This window comes from Heptranchias perlo, chromosome 21 (genome assembly GCF_035084215.1).
Source record: "Heptranchias perlo isolate sHepPer1 chromosome 21, sHepPer1.hap1, whole genome shotgun sequence".
NCBI lineage: Eukaryota > Metazoa > Chordata > Chondrichthyes > Hexanchiformes > Hexanchidae > Heptranchias > Heptranchias perlo.
This window is the reverse complement of record NC_090345.1, coordinates 5,156,025-5,173,200: the sequence shown is the minus strand read 5'-3', so window position 1 is coordinate 5,173,200 and position 17,176 is coordinate 5,156,025. Positions and strand designations below refer to the sequence as shown.

At 46.5% G+C, this 17,176-nt stretch overlaps 1 protein-coding gene across 1 annotated transcript in view; it reads right to left on the bottom strand.

Annotated features, from left to right (window-relative positions):
- Positions 1 to 2,010: 2,010 nt before the first annotated feature.
- The window catches only part of pi4k2a (phosphatidylinositol 4-kinase type 2 alpha), a 26,444-nt gene continuing 11,278 nt past the window's right edge, over positions 2,011 to 17,176 (bottom strand). The window contains exons 2-9 of the mRNA XM_068002013.1: positions 16,507 to 16,707; positions 14,523 to 14,654; positions 12,894 to 13,047; positions 10,454 to 10,515; positions 8,750 to 8,849; positions 6,880 to 7,013; positions 5,347 to 5,406; positions 2,011 to 3,177 (exon numbers count right to left, since the gene is read on the bottom strand). Coding sequence (XP_067858114.1) covers positions 3,019 to 3,177; positions 5,347 to 5,406; positions 6,880 to 7,013; positions 8,750 to 8,849; positions 10,454 to 10,515; positions 12,894 to 13,047; positions 14,523 to 14,654; positions 16,507 to 16,707 — 1,002 coding nt within the window. The 3' untranslated portion in view covers positions 2,011 to 3,018. The remainder of the gene's footprint in view (positions 3,178 to 5,346; positions 5,407 to 6,879; positions 7,014 to 8,749; positions 8,850 to 10,453; positions 10,516 to 12,893; positions 13,048 to 14,522; positions 14,655 to 16,506; positions 16,708 to 17,176) is intronic.

Below are 17,176 nucleotides of genomic sequence, written 5' to 3'. Positions count from 1 at the left end.
CTACTTTAATTGCAGCTGTTCCATCTCTTGTGCACAACCTCCATTGCTGAGAGTAGGCATCCCCCAAAATGTTGCCAATGTTCCCCTTGCACAGATAGGACTTGTTCCCATTATGTGCTTCTCCCTTTCTCCTTGCTAAGAAATGACCACCCTGGGCAGTCTGGTTCCTGGGATGTATGCGTGGGGAGGGGGGAGGAAGCTGGTAACTGCCAAGAACGAAAACCGAAACAGGAAAACCAACACTACTTTTTTCTTAAAGTGGCCACACATGCGCAAAATGGAGGCCGACCACATCCAGTTAAAACAGGCTGGCTTTCCATTCACACGTGCACAAGTGAAGAGTTTTGCTTATGCACGCTGTTTGCGTGTACTTTTAAAAAAAAGTGTCAAAAAAGTTTAAATGGTTTTGGGCTGAGCAAAGGGCAATACCCCACGCACCCTCCACATGGCTGTGGCTGGGGGCTGAGCTGAGAGTTGAACGTACTTCGGTTCCACTCCTCAGCCCTGTGGAACAGTGCCGTCCCACTGCGCTTTAAGTTTTAAAGAGCCAGTGACAGATGCCAGTAAGTGCCCAGATCTCCGCCTTATAACGCTTGGATTACCTCAATTCAGTAGAATACTCCCCGTTAAAAACGGCTCATAATTGCCATTTAACAATGACTGTTGCAGCAGAGGTTCTCAATCGTTCAGCATTCGTCACCTGCTTTCAGCCAGCAACCCAAGTCAACCCTGAAGCAGGTTCACCCTCAGTGCAAGTTTACAAGAGCACCCTGCACCACTACCCCCCCCCCCCGCCCCCCCAAAGATAATTAAGTTTATTAAGCTGCAGGATAACTGAAAGGATGCACCGATGTAGGAGTCGGCACGTTTTATTTTAAGGGCGAGAGTGCGAACCAGTCCAGGGTAAATTGACGCATCCACTGAAACAACCGTGTTCAGTGCAGGGGCACGCCATTACTCGTCAAGGGTGTCAATCTCTGAACAGCGATTTTTAACCATCTTTCTCTTTCCTCCACCCTCAAAATTACAGCTCCAACCAAGAACCGAGCAAGGCTGAGGCCCACATTTACTTTGCAGAAAGGGTAGCTCCACCTTGATCCATTTTACTTTTGGCTCACTAAGTGCCATGCTTATAGTGGGGAGGGGGAAAGAGTAGGCACCATCAGTTTGGTCCCCTTTCTGATTTCTTTTTCTCTCAAATGCAGGTCAGCCACAGTTGTTCAATCTAGCCATAAACAAACCTGGTCATAAAGATCTATTGTATTGTATTTCAGGCAACACTCTAAGGCAGGCTAGCTCTTGCATTAACCACCGGTTTCTAAAAAAAAATCACACACAAGTTTCCATCTCCTCTCGTAGCGCCCATTGGTCACTGCAGGAGGCATAATTCCTTTGTACGCGATTTTAAACAGTGCAGCTATCCACAAAAGCATTAAAGGAAATTAAATCCTGCAGGGTGCGATAGGCATCGGCTTCCAGGTAGCTCCCCATTTAAGAGGGCTATAGTTGGGTTTTGAATGTGCGGTATGGTGGGATGCCCATTGCTCTCTTCCCCCTCCTTTCACCACCCCCCCGCCCCCCCAAATTCCCCAGATGTTGGATTTCCCCACAGCAGCCCATTTTAAAGAAGCAAAGGCAGAGAAATGGGAGCAAAAGTCACTGGTCTCCTCGGTTTGGGGACCGAGAAAGTAGACTGTTTAAAAAGCAGACTCATTCACCTCCTGTTAAAATCCCACTCCCCTCGCTGCTCCAACAGGACACAAACTGGATTGGATTGGACTGGACAAAAAAGAAAAACGCATCCACAGCGGAAGGGCAGGGAAGAGGAACGAATTAGCAGTCTGAATCTGCTGAGCAGACTTGTGGGTCACAGCAAGGTGCCATGGTTAATGCCAGGCGAAGGGTGTACCGAGTACAGAGGGCAGCCGTCGAGGCCCTTGTGCAAAGTTTTTGCGTTAACCATTATTTTGGCTTTTTTTTTAAAAAAACAGTATTACATGCTAGATTGGCTTCTGATTACAGTTACAGATTATTTCTTGTTCACAATCAACCGGGCTATGTAGCTTGTACAGTCATTTCACATGCATACCATTCCCCCGTCCCCCTCTAAAACAGGTGTAGCGTAGAAAAGTGGAAGGCTGGGGAAGGGGGAGGGGGAAGAGAAGTGTTTCAGCTCCAGCCATAACTGCACTATATAGAGAACCGTATATTCATGCCGCAGATTCAAGGCAAAAGGCTCCAGGTCAGTGATTTGAGAAACATTTTGGTCCGGCTGGCGTTTACACGGTACCACAGGCTGCGCCTATTCATCTCCTCCACATCTGAAACTCGAGTCCAGTGATATCTTCTTCCACACAGATTTTCTTCTCAAGTACAGCATAATCCCTTTTGTAATTGCAGTTCTCTCTTTTTTTTAAAAAAAACACACACTGCAAAGTGGATTTGAATCATGATCGGATCGTTCCAGACCACCATAACCGAAGTTCACCGTGAAGTGCACAGAGTTGTGATTTGAACCAAAACCGTTTTAGTGCAAAAAAAAAACCTTTTCCAGTTTCAGGGGACAGGGCAGGGTTAAGAAAGACAGAGGCAGCCTGTGTCAAACACCCCGTATGTTAGCTCAGCGCACAGAGCCGTTCCCACGGTCAGTGGCAGTGGGGAGGGGGGGGAAGCCAAGCGTCTGCCTGACAGATCAAGTGCACGATGACAGCTGTCGGGAGGGAATTAAGAAGAAAAAAAAGCAGTGGGGGGAGGGGTGCATGAATTAAGTGCAAATCATCCAGAAGAATCCCTCTCGCACGCCATTTCTTACTGATGTAGTGACGTCTTGTGCAATAATCGTACATGTAGGATAAAGCACGAAGCAGGCCTCTCTCTCTCTCCCCCTCTCCAGTTCTTTGACATGAGCCCGCTGGGTTCTCATCACCAAGTGGTAAAGGGGAGGCCCTGGATTATCGGAATAGTCTACCAGCGAGCTGTTCAAGGAGATCGTTATCTCTCTCTCTGCGTTCAGTTATGCTACCACCATGTAAAAAAGGGCTTTCTGCTCTGGAAGCTCTGAGTGTACAAGTCGCTGCTGCGGTGGTGGCTTCGAGTTGTTTCGACGATGACAGGTGGGATATGAATGAGTAACAGTGGCGACTTTCCGTCCTTCAGGGCCTGTGTGAGGTTTAGGATCTTGGGATTGAGGTTTGGGGGGGGGGGGGGGGGCAGAGGGGGAAGATAAGGAACAAGGGAGAAAACATAAACATACGTTAAAAGGGTATCAGTTCAGACACAAGACGAGGGATTAATCACACTTAAAACGGGGCTGGTTCAGTCACTGTTGCCACCACACTGACAGCTGGAGGGAGAGGGAGGCAGGGTTTTTTCTCCCCTGCTCTGCCCACGGGCCTAGCACTTGCTGGGGTACAGTTCCAAGGGGTAGCAGCAGCCCTTCAGTTCCTTGCCCTAGCGGCCATTCGTCCTGATCGAGACCGGACATGTGAGTCGTGGAAGGCTAGTCAACTGCTGAGAGGAAGGGGGAGGAAGCTGAGCAGGCATGAAAGCCAAACTTGATCCAGTCCCCACTCAAAGCAGACACGTAGGCAGCGAGTCAAGACAGTACAAGTGTTGTCGTGCTATTTGACTATAGAGTGCATCAGCCAAGCCTGGACCTCCTCTCTACCGCTCCCCCCTCCAATAATCTCTACCTGATGTGCGTACTTCCAGCAAGATCAGTGCATTAGAATCAGGAACCTTGGCTGATATTTTTCATTTCCTAGTCCAGGGGTATTGGGACCAACTGAGATACCCCCACTCCCCTACTGCCACCCCAGCTGGGATAGCTCCCTCTGTGGAGGCCCAGGAACACACACAGCTGCTTGCCAGCTGGTCTACAAGGTATTGGCAACCTTCTGAATCAAAAACCAATCATTCCTATTTTAGTTCCGTCACGGAGGCGCTAAGTTTAATCGGGTAGAAGCAGACATTTGATTCATCTTCCTACAAAAACTTCAGAAACAAAATTATTTTGAAGATTAAAGTTCAGCACTTGAAAAGTTAATTGTTTTCACTAAAAATGGGAAGTGAAGGTCACAATAAAAAAGGGCTGACTACGCAATAGGGGAAATCTCCAGTGAGTAAACGCACTGCTTGGTGTCATACTGACCAGGGGAGCCCCAAGTTTGACCACTGGCCAAGGCCGAATTAGCTGATCTCAGCCCGTGGGCTCGTCACCTTTGGACTAGGAAGAGGAAAAAACGAAATGATGCCTCGGCCCCGGTTCACGACCCACTGTCCATTAACAACTGCTTAAAAAAAATTCATTCTCACGATGTAGGGGTCACTGGCAAGGTCGGTATTTATTGCCCATCCTTAGTTGCCCTGAGAAGGTGGTTTGCACTTCAAAGGGCAGTTAAGAGTGAACCAAATCGGTGTACGACTGGAGTCACATATAGGCCCAGACCGGGTACGGACGGCAGGTTTCCTTCCCTAAAGGACATTTAGTGAACCAGTGGAGTTTTTAATGACAATCCGACAGCTTCATGGTCACTTTTACTGATACCAGCTTTTATTTCCAGATTTTGTTAAACTGAATTTAAATTCTCACTACCCTGGTGGGATTTGAACTCGTTCTCTGGATTATTAGTCCAGGTTTCTGAATTACTAATCCATGTAACATAACCACTAAGCTATGGGAGCCCAATAGCTGGAAAGTGCATGAGTGTATGGACAATGGGCGTCGACTGGGTTCAGCTCCAATTCCTCTAGAAGGCCTCCTGCTGTTCACTGTTACGCACAAGAAAAGGTTCCAGAAGGTCACACCAATGGAATTCACCCAGGCAAGGGGTCAAAAGGAAGGGAGAGGTCTGAGCTACTGAACCACCAATAAATGGTCTCAGAGGACAATCTGAACTCCCACCTTGCGTTGACCATCTCCGTGGTCCAGCAAACAGAGCACAGGCCCCACTTTGGGGAGGCTGGTGGGGGAAAAAAAAGGAAACAACAAGGTTAGAGAGGAATGAACCCCTAGATTCATCCATCCACAGGGGCACACACAAGGCTCCTGGCATCCGCTGAATGCATAGTTGAGACACAGCTCTGCAGTCATGGAAATTTCTGATTTTGGGTGTCTGGGGGTGGGGGGAGGGGCCATAAAAACTGTTAAATCCACAACTGTACTAGCAAAACTTGGATCACAATTTTTACAAATCTCTGCCTTCTCACCATATCCCCCTCTCTCCTGAAACCCATCGGGCTCTCTATACAAGGGCTCTCCCTTTGGCAAGGCTGCTATGGAGGACTGCCTTCACAAACAGCCCATGCGGCAATCCCGGAGGATACACTCAGATCCCAGTGGCTCACCTGTCCTCTCATGACAGAAATCTGCTTGTAGAATTGTCCCCGGTCGAATCCTGGATCTTTCTGCAAAGGAAGTAGTAAATAACATTTTAACCAAGAACAAAACCCTCACACCCTGGACCCGAGCACGAGTTCAACAAAAAATTCCCCCAGCTAGGATTTGAAGTCTATAGGCCATGGGGTCCCTGCACTGAAGAGTAGCAATTAAAACTATCCAGTACACATGTGGATTTCAGATGAGGGCAGGATTGGATTCTGTTGCAACACCTCCACAGTTCGTTAGCTGTCAAGACACATCATGTAGGTTTGCACATTTAGACAAGGTTCCAGAGAGGGACCAGCACCCGGGAAACTGCACCACAGTAAAGGGGACAGGGGGAAGAACAAATTGAAGACAGCACAGACTAAATGCAGAACAAATCTTAGCCACCCCGGTTAACATCTTTCATGCTTTGGGATGCAGGCCGGGAGCACTTAACGTAACCCCTCTCCCTCCTTGCTGCTGTGCTATAAAATTCCATTCCAGTGGCATAGTGAATAGGGGGCGGTGGATTGTGGGCAGCTCGCCACACTGAGGCTAGACTTCAAGTGAACCTAAAGTCGGTGAGGGTAGGGAAGGGAAGAGTGCCGCACAAAACGTCTGCTGCCAGACGGTCTCGGGCTATTCTGGAAGCACTTCTTCACACAAAGGGTAGTGGAAATCTGGAACTCTCTCCCCCAAAAAGCTGTTGATGCTGGGAGTCAACTGAAAATTTCAAAACTGAGATCGATAGATTCTTGTTGGGCAAGGGTATTAAGGGTTACAGAACCAAGGCGGGTAGACGGAGTTAAGATGCAGATCAACCATGATCTAACTGAATGGCAGACCAGGCTCAAGGGGCTGAATGGCTTACCCCTGTACCTATGTTCCTTTGATACAAGGGGTGAAGGGCACACAAGCTGAATATGGGCAGATCTCTGCCTGTGCCTTTAGGCAATTCTCCCTCCCCTCTTTAAACCAATCTCTTAGGCTATACAAGGAAATGCATTCCATTGAAGGCAAAAGTAGGAGTGGTACTATCAGAGTTCTTTAGGTGACAAGGCTGCACTATAAGGATTGTCAACACAGTGTCAAAACACTAGGAGGGTAGGGAGGGACGAGTCAAGCAAGCCAATGCAACGTTGTCAAAACTGCGTGACACTTTTAATTAATCACCATTATCTGCTCTTACTACCAAGTGACAGACCTACCAACATACTACACTCTGGTATAATGCAGCTCAAAATGCTCTCTTCAGACATCTAGCTTTGGCAGGGCAGAATCTATTATTATGCAGGATAATTTTTTTCCCCAGCTCAAATGGGACACTGAAAATGTCACTGTTACACTTTATTGATAATCTAGTCACTGCACTGCCTCTCTTTCTCTCAAGGGAAGATGCAGAGTGTTGCTGAGCTCCTGCACCATACCTACTTAGCCAACAACACAATTATCTGGGTATTCCTCACCACCCCCCGCAATAATAAAACACACAGGTGCACGGGCTACTGACTAACCTTGAAGAGTTCGTAAAGATCCTCTTCCAAATCTTTTACAAAGTTTGGGTCAGAAATCTTCGGAAGAACAAGATCCTTAATTTCCTGAGAAAACGGTACCTTTGCTTGAGGCAGCCAGGCCCAGTAAAAAGGATCTGTGAAGAATAAAAATGTTCCGTATAAAAACTCCCTCTCCCCTCATTTCTTGCCAATGTTCTCCTGTGTATCGACCAGGGGGCTATTTGACTATGGGAGGGCACGATAGCCAAACACAATCCCATTCTCACCAGATGCCCACAGGTTAGCGATAAGGAGCAGGAACTGTGTCCAACTGTCTTTTCCCTGACCTAGGTGCAACATTTTTGGAAAATTATGGTTACTACCTCAGCTATTTCCTTGCCAACTGCTTTCAGTATTTGGGGACATGTACTACCTGGGCCTACTTTTAGTCCCATTAACTAGACTCTCTCTCCTCTTTTAAGACGTTCCTTAAAACCTACCTCTTTGACCAAGCTTTTGGTCACCTGTCCCAATGTTTCCTCCTTTGGCTCGATGTCAATTTCTGTCTGATTACGCTCCTGTGAAGCCCTTTGGGACATTTTAAAGGCGCTATATAAATGCAAGGTGTTGTTTAATGCAGCCTCCTTTTGCCACTCTTCTAAATCCTCCTCAGTTGCTCCCACAAGTCTACTTTCACCCTCCGCTGTAAAAAAAAACTGGGACAAAAGTACTTAAAGCATCTCCACCACCATTCCTTCAAGGACAAGATGGCCTCTTCATCTGTAGGCAGCCTACCCCTTTTACTGTGTCTGTTTGTAAAACCTCTTGCTATTCACCTTTATGTTCACTGTATAACACATGGACGTACATATATACATACACACACACACACATCTTTTACAGTTCTCACTTTTCTTTTGTATTATTCCTCTCCATATTTATCATTTCGGAAAATATTTCCTTTTACAACCCATCCCGTGCACATCCCAAAAAATATTTTCATAATTTCAAAAAGGCTTTGAATGAAGTCTACCCTTTCCAGGACGAAATCATTCTGCCCATCGAGCCTCTGCTGGAGCTAGCTCCATATCAAGATCATCTATTCTAATCCCCTTTCCCCACTCTTTTCCACACCCAGTAACATTTTTCCTCTCCAATCGTTTACCTAATTCCCACTTAATGAAAAAGAGGGAACACATCACATCTCAAACATCCCAAAGCACTTTACAAATTATTTTCAAGTACGGTGTCTTATTATATGAGAAACGAGATCATTTTGAGCACAGCAAGATCCCAGAAATGGCAATGAGATGAATGACCAGTTACGTTGTTCTTGGTGTTGGTGGAGAGTGTTGGCCAAGACACTGGGAGAACTTTGAAATAGAACCATGACATTGTTAACAGGCAAACAAGGTCTCAGTTTATCTCACCCAATGGACAGTACCTCCCAACAATGCAGGACTCCCTAAGTACTGCCTGTTATGAGCTCGAGTTCTGGAGTGCCCCTCTACCACTGACTCAGAGGCAAGAGTGCTACCACTGAGGCAAGTTGACAACATAAAACGCGATTGACTTGGCCTCAACAGCCCCCTCTGGCAATGTATTCATACTCTAATAAACCACTGCATGAAAATTCAACACCTCAAAATTGATCAAATAACCTCCACCGCAGTTCCAAGGCCACATCTGACACTCTTCAACTTCCCACACAGGTCTGTTGATTCGGTGCTTGGCTGTCTTTTGCTGTGCACGGACTTCAAAAATTCCACGTGAAATCAAAAATTCACATTAAAACTCAAATACTAAAGTGCCACTTCCACCGATTTGAGAGTTGTAGAAAATTATGCTTTGTCCCTTCAAGTCTGAATTTTTCCCATTGGAGTTTACTCACATGCCCGCCACGAGTCTGGGTGTTTCAGAGGGAACGCCAGCCCGTTGTCTATTGCTGCGATCTTTACAATGGGCTCTTTCACCACAACCCAGTCAGTATCCTAAAAGAAAACACACCGAGGCTTTGTAAACTCCAAACACCTACCCATCCCTCCCTTTTAAGTACATTGCATAATTATAGGTGCGATATTAAAACAACAGGTTAAACCCATTCTGATTAGTGTCCCCCGAGGACTCAACTACTTTAGGAAGAGTGTATCTGATACACGGAACAGCAAGGTCCCCAGGTTGGATTCCTGGTGTATGTTGAAACAGACTTATCTCAGCCAAAGCAATGATAAAGGCGGTACAATTTGCATCAGCACCTTGGTTATGGAGGGGAAAGAGAAGTCAGCTCGGGATCCCATTCCTGATCGTTATCTGGTGATTATTCCTCCCACCCACCTCCTTAGAAAGGGCGACTATTTGAACATTGGCTGAGGACAGGATCAGGCTTATTTGCAATGCCCCCCATGACTGAATAGTCTGCTGATACTCGCTGTCTGGGCTCGCACAAGTGCGGTCGCTTGCGCAGTGTCGTGGTGGGAAGGAAATCTGTAAGGCTGTAACTGCAGTCTTGGATAGTTCTAATCTTCTCATGGACCTATCTATACATTTATTCTTTTCTGCACATGTAAATAGATACGGTAGCTTATGGTATGTCCTAAGATCGGGCTGTAGAGCTTTTCTGAGTCGTTTGGAATGTCGAGCTAATTCCTAATGTAAAACCAAGAGCGAAGGTCATGGAGGTGGTGATGTAATGGCCTTTTAGCGGAGCTTAAAAGAGAGACCATTGTAATGTGAAGTTGGAAATAATCGAAAGGAGGGAGGGAGACAGTTGAGCTCAACTGACTAATGGGCTGTTCTTCTGTGGCAGCATCTTATGTAATCTGGGTGTTGGCCGTGAGTGTGTCTGACCATTTAACCCTTAATAAACTGCAGTGTGTTTGACTCCGTGTTTTGAATTCATTATTGGTACATAGGCACGGGACTGAAGCTTTGACTATATATTACAAAAACAACATTCCCAACAATGCCACTCGGAGGGAAATCTACCCAGGTCAGTTTCTTCACCTGCCACCAAAACCTTTAAGTGTTATAATGAACACGGAAGAAGCTTAGAGAACTAATGCATCGAAAGCTCAAGGGAGGAGACTGATGCACCAGGACATAAATACCTCTCCAAAAACAGGACAAACACACATCAGCGTACAGGTATCGCCCCAAGGAAAAGAGCTGAGAGTCCTCAGTTACTACACAGAAATCTCCCTCAAGGAGAGGACAGACCTCAGTCAGTATTGCAGATTTTAGCCAGAGGGAGAGTTCCTTTTTTAAAAAAAAAAATAAACCACAGTATTTCCCCATTACCTCCCCATGAAGTCCAGGCAACCCACTTCTATTCGCTCTTGTATGTTATATTCGCCAGTTTGTCCTGTTTGAATTTCATGAGGGTCGAGGTTTGGACAGGTTCCCTTAGTGCTGTTGCCTCATTGGTGGGTAATCCCTAAATCGACAACAGTTATCCACTCATTAAGGGGAATGTGGATTTAAAGGTATGTGCCCTGCACGGCTTCATAGTATGCGCCTATACAGCCCACAAAAGACAAAAAACCTGGGACATTACTGTTCTAAATATTTAAGACTAAAAATATGAGGCTCTACTCACCCTTGAACTGGCACTATCCATAGGACAGTCGTATTTGATCAACCAATTATCATTACCTCGATCTATGGAAAGAAAATTTTTTTTGATGAAACTTTTCTTTCCCCCCATTTTCCCCTTTTCTCCCTTCCTCTCCTGAAGGTACCGCCTCATACTGGGAACTCCGTCCAAAGGCACTGAGGCCAACTGTACCAATCCATCCCCCCAAACTGAGATCATTTAGCTCAGCACCAGCCAAGAATTGGAACCAGGACTTCCATCGTTTGTAGGGGTCAGTACCACACTGGGCTTTGAAATTTACCCACTGAGCCATTTGGGAGAAGCTCTTTTCTTGGGAGAAAAAAAGCTTTCGGATATTTTCTTCATCTTCAATGTCATGCTTTTTGTGCCCAGATCTGTATCATTTATATAAAGGTCTCAGCGCTGATCCCTGGGGGACACCGTATTATCCACCCCCTACAATTTGACATTTAGCAATTTATCCCTACTCACCTTTCCGTCTCCTAACCATCTCTCTATCCGTGCAAATATATTCTTCAACACCATTTGCTTTAGTCTTCACCAAGGAGGAGACTGGTCATTTATTTGATTCAAAACTCTGCTGACCATATCCTAACTCGCACCAAGTCCCGTTCTCCCATCACTCCCGTGCTCACTGACCTACATTGGTTCCTGGTACGGGAACGCCTCAATTTTAAAATTCTCATCCTTGTTTTAAAATCCCTCCACGGCCCCACCCCTCCCCATCTCCGACCTCCTACAACCCTCAGATCCCTGCGCTCCTCCAATTCTTGCCTCTTGCGCATCCCCGATATTAATTGTGCCATGCCTTCAGCTGCCTAGGCCCTAAGCTCTGGAATTCCCTTCCTAAACCTCTCCGCCTCTCTCACCTCCTTTAAGACGCTCTTTAAAACCTACCTTTTGACCAACCCCTCCTAATATCTCACGTGGCTGTCAAATTTTGTTTGAAAATCACTCCTTGGGACATTTTAATACATTAAAGGGGCTATATAAATGCAAGTGATTGTTGTTGGAAAGGGAACTAGAGGGTGTTGTAGAGGTAAGTTGTGACACTATTCACATTACTACCAGCATGGTTGCCGAACAGCTGTGCAACCTTAAGGTGAATAAATCTCAGGGGCCGGATAAGATGCATCCGAGGATCCTTAAGGAAACAAGGGAGGAAATTGCGGGAACTCTGGCACAAATCACTGAATACTGAAGAGGTGCCTGGGGACTGGAGAAAGGCAGATGCTACTCGTATTTTTAAAAAAGGTACCAAAGTGACCCAGAAAACTACAGACCAGCAAATTTGACGTCCATTGTAGGTAAAGTTATGGAAACCCTTATTAAAGATAAGATTATGGCAGCTTGCTGGGCCGCATCCATGCCTGGAAATCCTGAGCGGAGCAGGCCCGACGCTGGCTCCTCTCAGGGCAGCCCAACTTCTCAGGGGAGTCCTACAACCAGCTTCCTGCCCCTCGTTAGGGGCCCGACGCCAGTGTTAGGCGGCCATCCTGGATGCCTGAAAATCAAGAGACCAATATGGCTGTTGTTTTTTGTTGGGACGCAGCCCTGGGAAATTGGTCATTTTTGTCCCCATTTTCCGTCTGGAAAACAGGCACAACGATGAATAATTTCTACCCCAATATAAATTGGACATGAATTTAGATTTGAGGTTAGGATCAGATCAGCCATGATCTTATTGAATGGCGGAGCAGGCTCGAAGGGCCGATTGGCCTACTCCTGCTCCTATTTCTTACGTTCTTATGTTCAATATGTAAACAAAGACAGGAGGAGGCTGGAAAAGTACAATACTGGGGGTGGGTTAAAATATGATTTTCAATCCATGTAATTTACAGATGTCCCCTAGGGAGCTTTCCCTCTCCTTCCCCGGACACAGATTTGCAATATGCTACAACACACCACACCCCAGACCTGAACAGTGGCAGCACTGCTTGCCCTACCTAGTGCAGATGAAGTGTACCGTCTCAAAACATTAATCTATTGTTTGCAGATGCTGGCCAACCTGCTAGCATTTCCAGCATTCTTTGTTTCAAGCTGAAATTTCCTTCCATCAATCCCACTGATCCCTCCTTTCCAATTTACAAATATTTCCCAAGACCTGTTAAAATTTCAGGGGGAGTCCTGTGTGGGGCCGTGGATCACATACCGGCCTTTTCACCGCTGGGACCAGCGAGTCAAATGCAGTCCAGACCGACAGATGAAAGACCCCTCTGTCTACGGCTGCAAGGGAGGGGCAGTCTCAAAGTTCCTAGTGGGCAAGGGCAGAACAAAAACTGCCAATCACACTCAATGGCCCTTTTGGCATAGTACCAGAAGCATGGCAGTCAGTGCCCCCTTGGAGCTGTACCCACCCCAAGCAAGGACTTAACACCTTCAGAAGTGGAGGGAAAATCAGCCAAAGGCACACGATACTGACCCGTGTTCCTGATGATGTAATCCAGGACCACCAGCCGCTCGAACTGAAGCTGCAGCTGCCGATTGGTGTTCTCAGGTAAAGGCTCCGCCTCAAACCTTCGCAACCAGTAATCAGCGTCTTTATAACCTTCTACAAACAACTGGAAGGAACCAACCTAGAAAGTGGGGTGGGGGGTGGGGGGGTGAGAGCAGAAATAATTTTATTCCAAATGCTGAATTTATAAGCTGGGCAAATTCTTTCCATGATTGCATCAGCAGCTTGCTGTGAAGTTATACACTAGGAACTGGTCCCATCCTACACGGCTCCTGTAGTGACACCACGAGCAGACAGACTGCGGGCCTATTTTAATGGACCAATAGGAGCGACACTGAGTTACCCCAGTGTCACCAAACAAGAATCAGCACAAGTGCCTCTTTAAAGGGCTTCACTAATCTAATAAATGAATGAGTGGACTGATTAAAGCAATATGCTTAAAGTAAAGCAACAAAAGACAAGTAACCGTAACAATTAAATCAGAATGCCATTACTGGTGTTTATAAGTCCCTCTATACCCTGCGGTGCTCACCAATCGCGGAAGGCCTTGAGCGTACTGGCAGACACCATATGCTCCCTCTCCAGACCCACCCGGGCAAGACAGCAAGAGAGAGGCAGGCAGCCAAAGTGATCCCTGCAGATGGACTGTGGGCCCTAATGATGTCGCAGAACTTCTGCACCAACTGGCTGCCCCCCTCCCAAGTGGTTTCTAAGTAGTTGTAAAGGAAAGACGCACCAAAAGATGTCACATTCACATAGGCAAGCGTAGAAATTTAGAACTTTAGGGACATGCAACAACGCGGTTCCCCCTTTTGTATAACTCTATAAAAGCATAGTCATCGCCCCCATGACGCAGTATCTCATCAATGAGTAGCTGAACATATATCGACCCTGGTCTATGCTGGCTTATTTCAGCTGGGACAGCAGTACAGCTGCTACACTTGGCCCTAGGGAAGGATAATGGATTCCCTTCCATTAGGGAATTTTGGATGGATGGTGGACAGGAAAGAAGAACCAGGGTTCCGATTCCTGATCGCCATCCACATGTATGAACATCAGGTGAGGACAGGCGAGTGCTTGACGGTCATGCTCCCCAATATGGAGTGACCTGCCACAAGTCACTGGACTCTCATGAACAGCCATGTAGGCCAGATGCCCTCATGCAGCCATGAGGGCATCTGGCACCAACCCAACTTCCCTCCCAGCAAAAGTCATCCCTTCAGGAGAGAAAAATATATTAAAGAAACAAAATTCACACCCTCACTTAGTGCAGAAAAAAAGAAACATTATACAAAAGGTCAGGACACAAAAATGGCATCAAGTAAGACTGAGATAAATCCAATAGGAAATTCAGGAGAAACTTCTTTACCCAGAGTGGTAAGAATGTGGAACTCACTACCACAAGTAGTAGTTGTGGCAACTAGCATAGATGCAATTAAAGGGTAACTAGATAAACACATGAGGGAGAAAGGAATAGAAGGATATGCTGATGGGTTAGATGAAGTAGGAAGGAGGGGGCTTGTGTGAAGCATAAACACCGGCATGGACCTGTTGGGCCGAATGGCCTGTTTCTGTAAATTCTATGTAACCTAGTACCTTGGGAGGTAGACCTATCCGGTTAAATCGTTGCCCGACTTTTGGCACTTTCTCGAGGGCCAGTTTCTTCCCCCGGGATTTCACTCTGTCGATCGCACTGTAATTAAAGGTCTCACTTGCTAAATAGACCACCTGGAGAAAGTGAGAATCACAAAGTTAAGAATAGCAAAGGGCAGCCAGGACTCATACAGTACAGCTCAGGTGGTTTAGCGCAGCACCCAGTCTAGTTTTGGGAATGCCCTACCGCGGGTGCAAACCTTCCGAGTAATCAGAATAAGCTGATGTCACACGACCTGGTCGCTTTGACGAGCGTCAAGCCTCTTACCACCTGTGACAAGTACAGAAAGTTGCAAGGGTTGCCTTATTGCATAATTATTCATTTAGTGGCATCTTTGGAGAGTTTGTGGGGTGCGAGGGTTTTGAGTTTGAAAAGGTACCCAGTGATGGTTACGGTGTACAAGCAATGGTACATTATTTGTGGCTCTAATCAAACTTGCTGCTCCATGTCCCTCTGGACCTTCACTCGTGGCACACTGGGCAAGTTGGGATTCTAGATTGTTCACTCTCCCTTTCCTCCTCTTAAGCAGAAACAAAAAGGGGAACACTATTAGGAACCAGCATTGTTGCTGTGACAAACATTTAAATCACACCTTTACTGTAGAAAATGTACCAATGCATGGAGCAAAAATAGACACACAGGCACCAAGCCAAAGGAGGAGATTAGGAAGAGCGATCAAAGGGGTGGGCTTTAAGAGTGGCCTCAAAGGATGGAAGGGAAGGCGAGGGATTTGAGTGGGACCCAAGTGACTGAAGATACACAAGGAAATGTACACAAGGCCAGAATTGGAGGAACAGAGAGTTTGGGGGCGCTGGGCTCATTTTGTAGGGCTAGAGATGGTTACACTGATGGGCTGGGGTGAGGCCACAGAGGAGCAAGTGAAAGCACCCTACTGAAAGACAAGTATTGGCCCCATAGTTTCTCTGTCTGGGCTCTATTTGGCAACTGACTATAGTGGCAGGATTGAAACCAGGAGCTCAATGTATGGAAATGACAGGCACAGACCCACATTCCAACACTGTGTACTGCAGCAGTGCTGACTGTGGCTGTTAATCAAGGCACAAGTTAGAATGAGGTCATTTGTCAATTACTTAGTAACGCTCCACAAAAGGAAAACGAGCCTCAGCCCCAGATACTTGGCCTCTACAGTACCATTTTCGCAGGACATTGCGAAAAGAAATGACACTTCTGTGCTCTGTCTGTCCCTAATTAAGTGATAAATCTATTTTAAAAATTCCTGCTTTTTTTTAAAAAAAGGATAATGCTTTTTAATTTCCTTCCTCCGCTCACCCGTGACTCAGTGTGTAACATTCTCGTCTCTGAATCAGAAGGTTGTGGATTCAAGACCAACTCCAAAGTCTTGAGCACAGAATCTAGGCTGACACTCCCAGTGTAGTACTGAGGGAGTGCTGCACTGTTGAAGGTCTTTTGGATGAGAAGTGGCATTTCTATAGCACCTTTCACGACCTCAGGATGTCCCAAAGCACCTTATAGCCAATGAAGTACTTCTGAAGTGTAGTCACTGTTGCAACGTAGGAAACATGGCAGCTAATTTGCACAAAGCAAGATCCCACAAACAGCAATGTGATAATGACCAGGTAATCTGTTTTAGTGCTGTTGATTGAGGGATAAATATTGGCCAGGACACCAGGGAAAACTCCCCTGCTCGTCTTCGAAATAGTGCGGTGGGATCTTTTACATCCACCTGAGGACAGACGGGGCCTCTGTTTATTGTTTCATCGGAAAGACGGCACCTCTGACAGTGCAGCACTCCCTCACTACTGCACTGGGAGTATCGGACTAGATTTTACGTTCAAGTCTCTGGAGTCTATACTTTTGGGGGCGGGGTGGGAAGATACAAAAAGAGAAAAGAAAAACACAGACAGTCCATTTGTCTCAGATCAAGTTGGAAGCTCAATGACTTACCTTAGTCCTCGGCACTATGTTAAGCCCCAGTTTCTGGTCCACCAGGCTAGCCCCAGCCTCCGAGAGATAGCCCTGATTGAGAACGAGACAGTCTCTGCCAAAGCAGCACGGGCAACACAGCTTCTGCAGCCACTTGGTCCATTTAGGGTTCAACTGACCGTACGGTTCCTCGTTTTTAGGTTTAAAAACACCTATAATTTTCTGGGTAGATGAAGAGGGAGAGAGAATTAGTCCAAATAAGTCTCATCAATATCTGAACAGTTTTACACAGGGCAAAAAGCAAACAGTTAGATTGAAGTGGTTTTGAAGGAGTTGATGTATTCGTGGCCATAAAGTTAATGGCAGTCTGTTACCCGGGTTAAGTACAGCAAAGTTAGTGGCAGATTCAAACACCTCCCGCATTGCCCCAATATGCCTCGGCCCCATCAGAAAAACACCCCCTACATCTCGTGTGATGACTCTCTGAACTGGTCACCCGTTTGGCCTCAAGACTGCCAATTTAGTACCGGGTTAGGGTTAATTTTATGCTGTGGACCCACTCCCACGTGGAACTTGGAGACCCTTAGTCACGAGATCAAGTGAGCGCGAGACTTTGATCCTAGTCTGGGCCAGGTTTATACCCAGAAGCTGGGGCCTCATTCACTGCACCGTACATTTCCCTGCTTTGCAA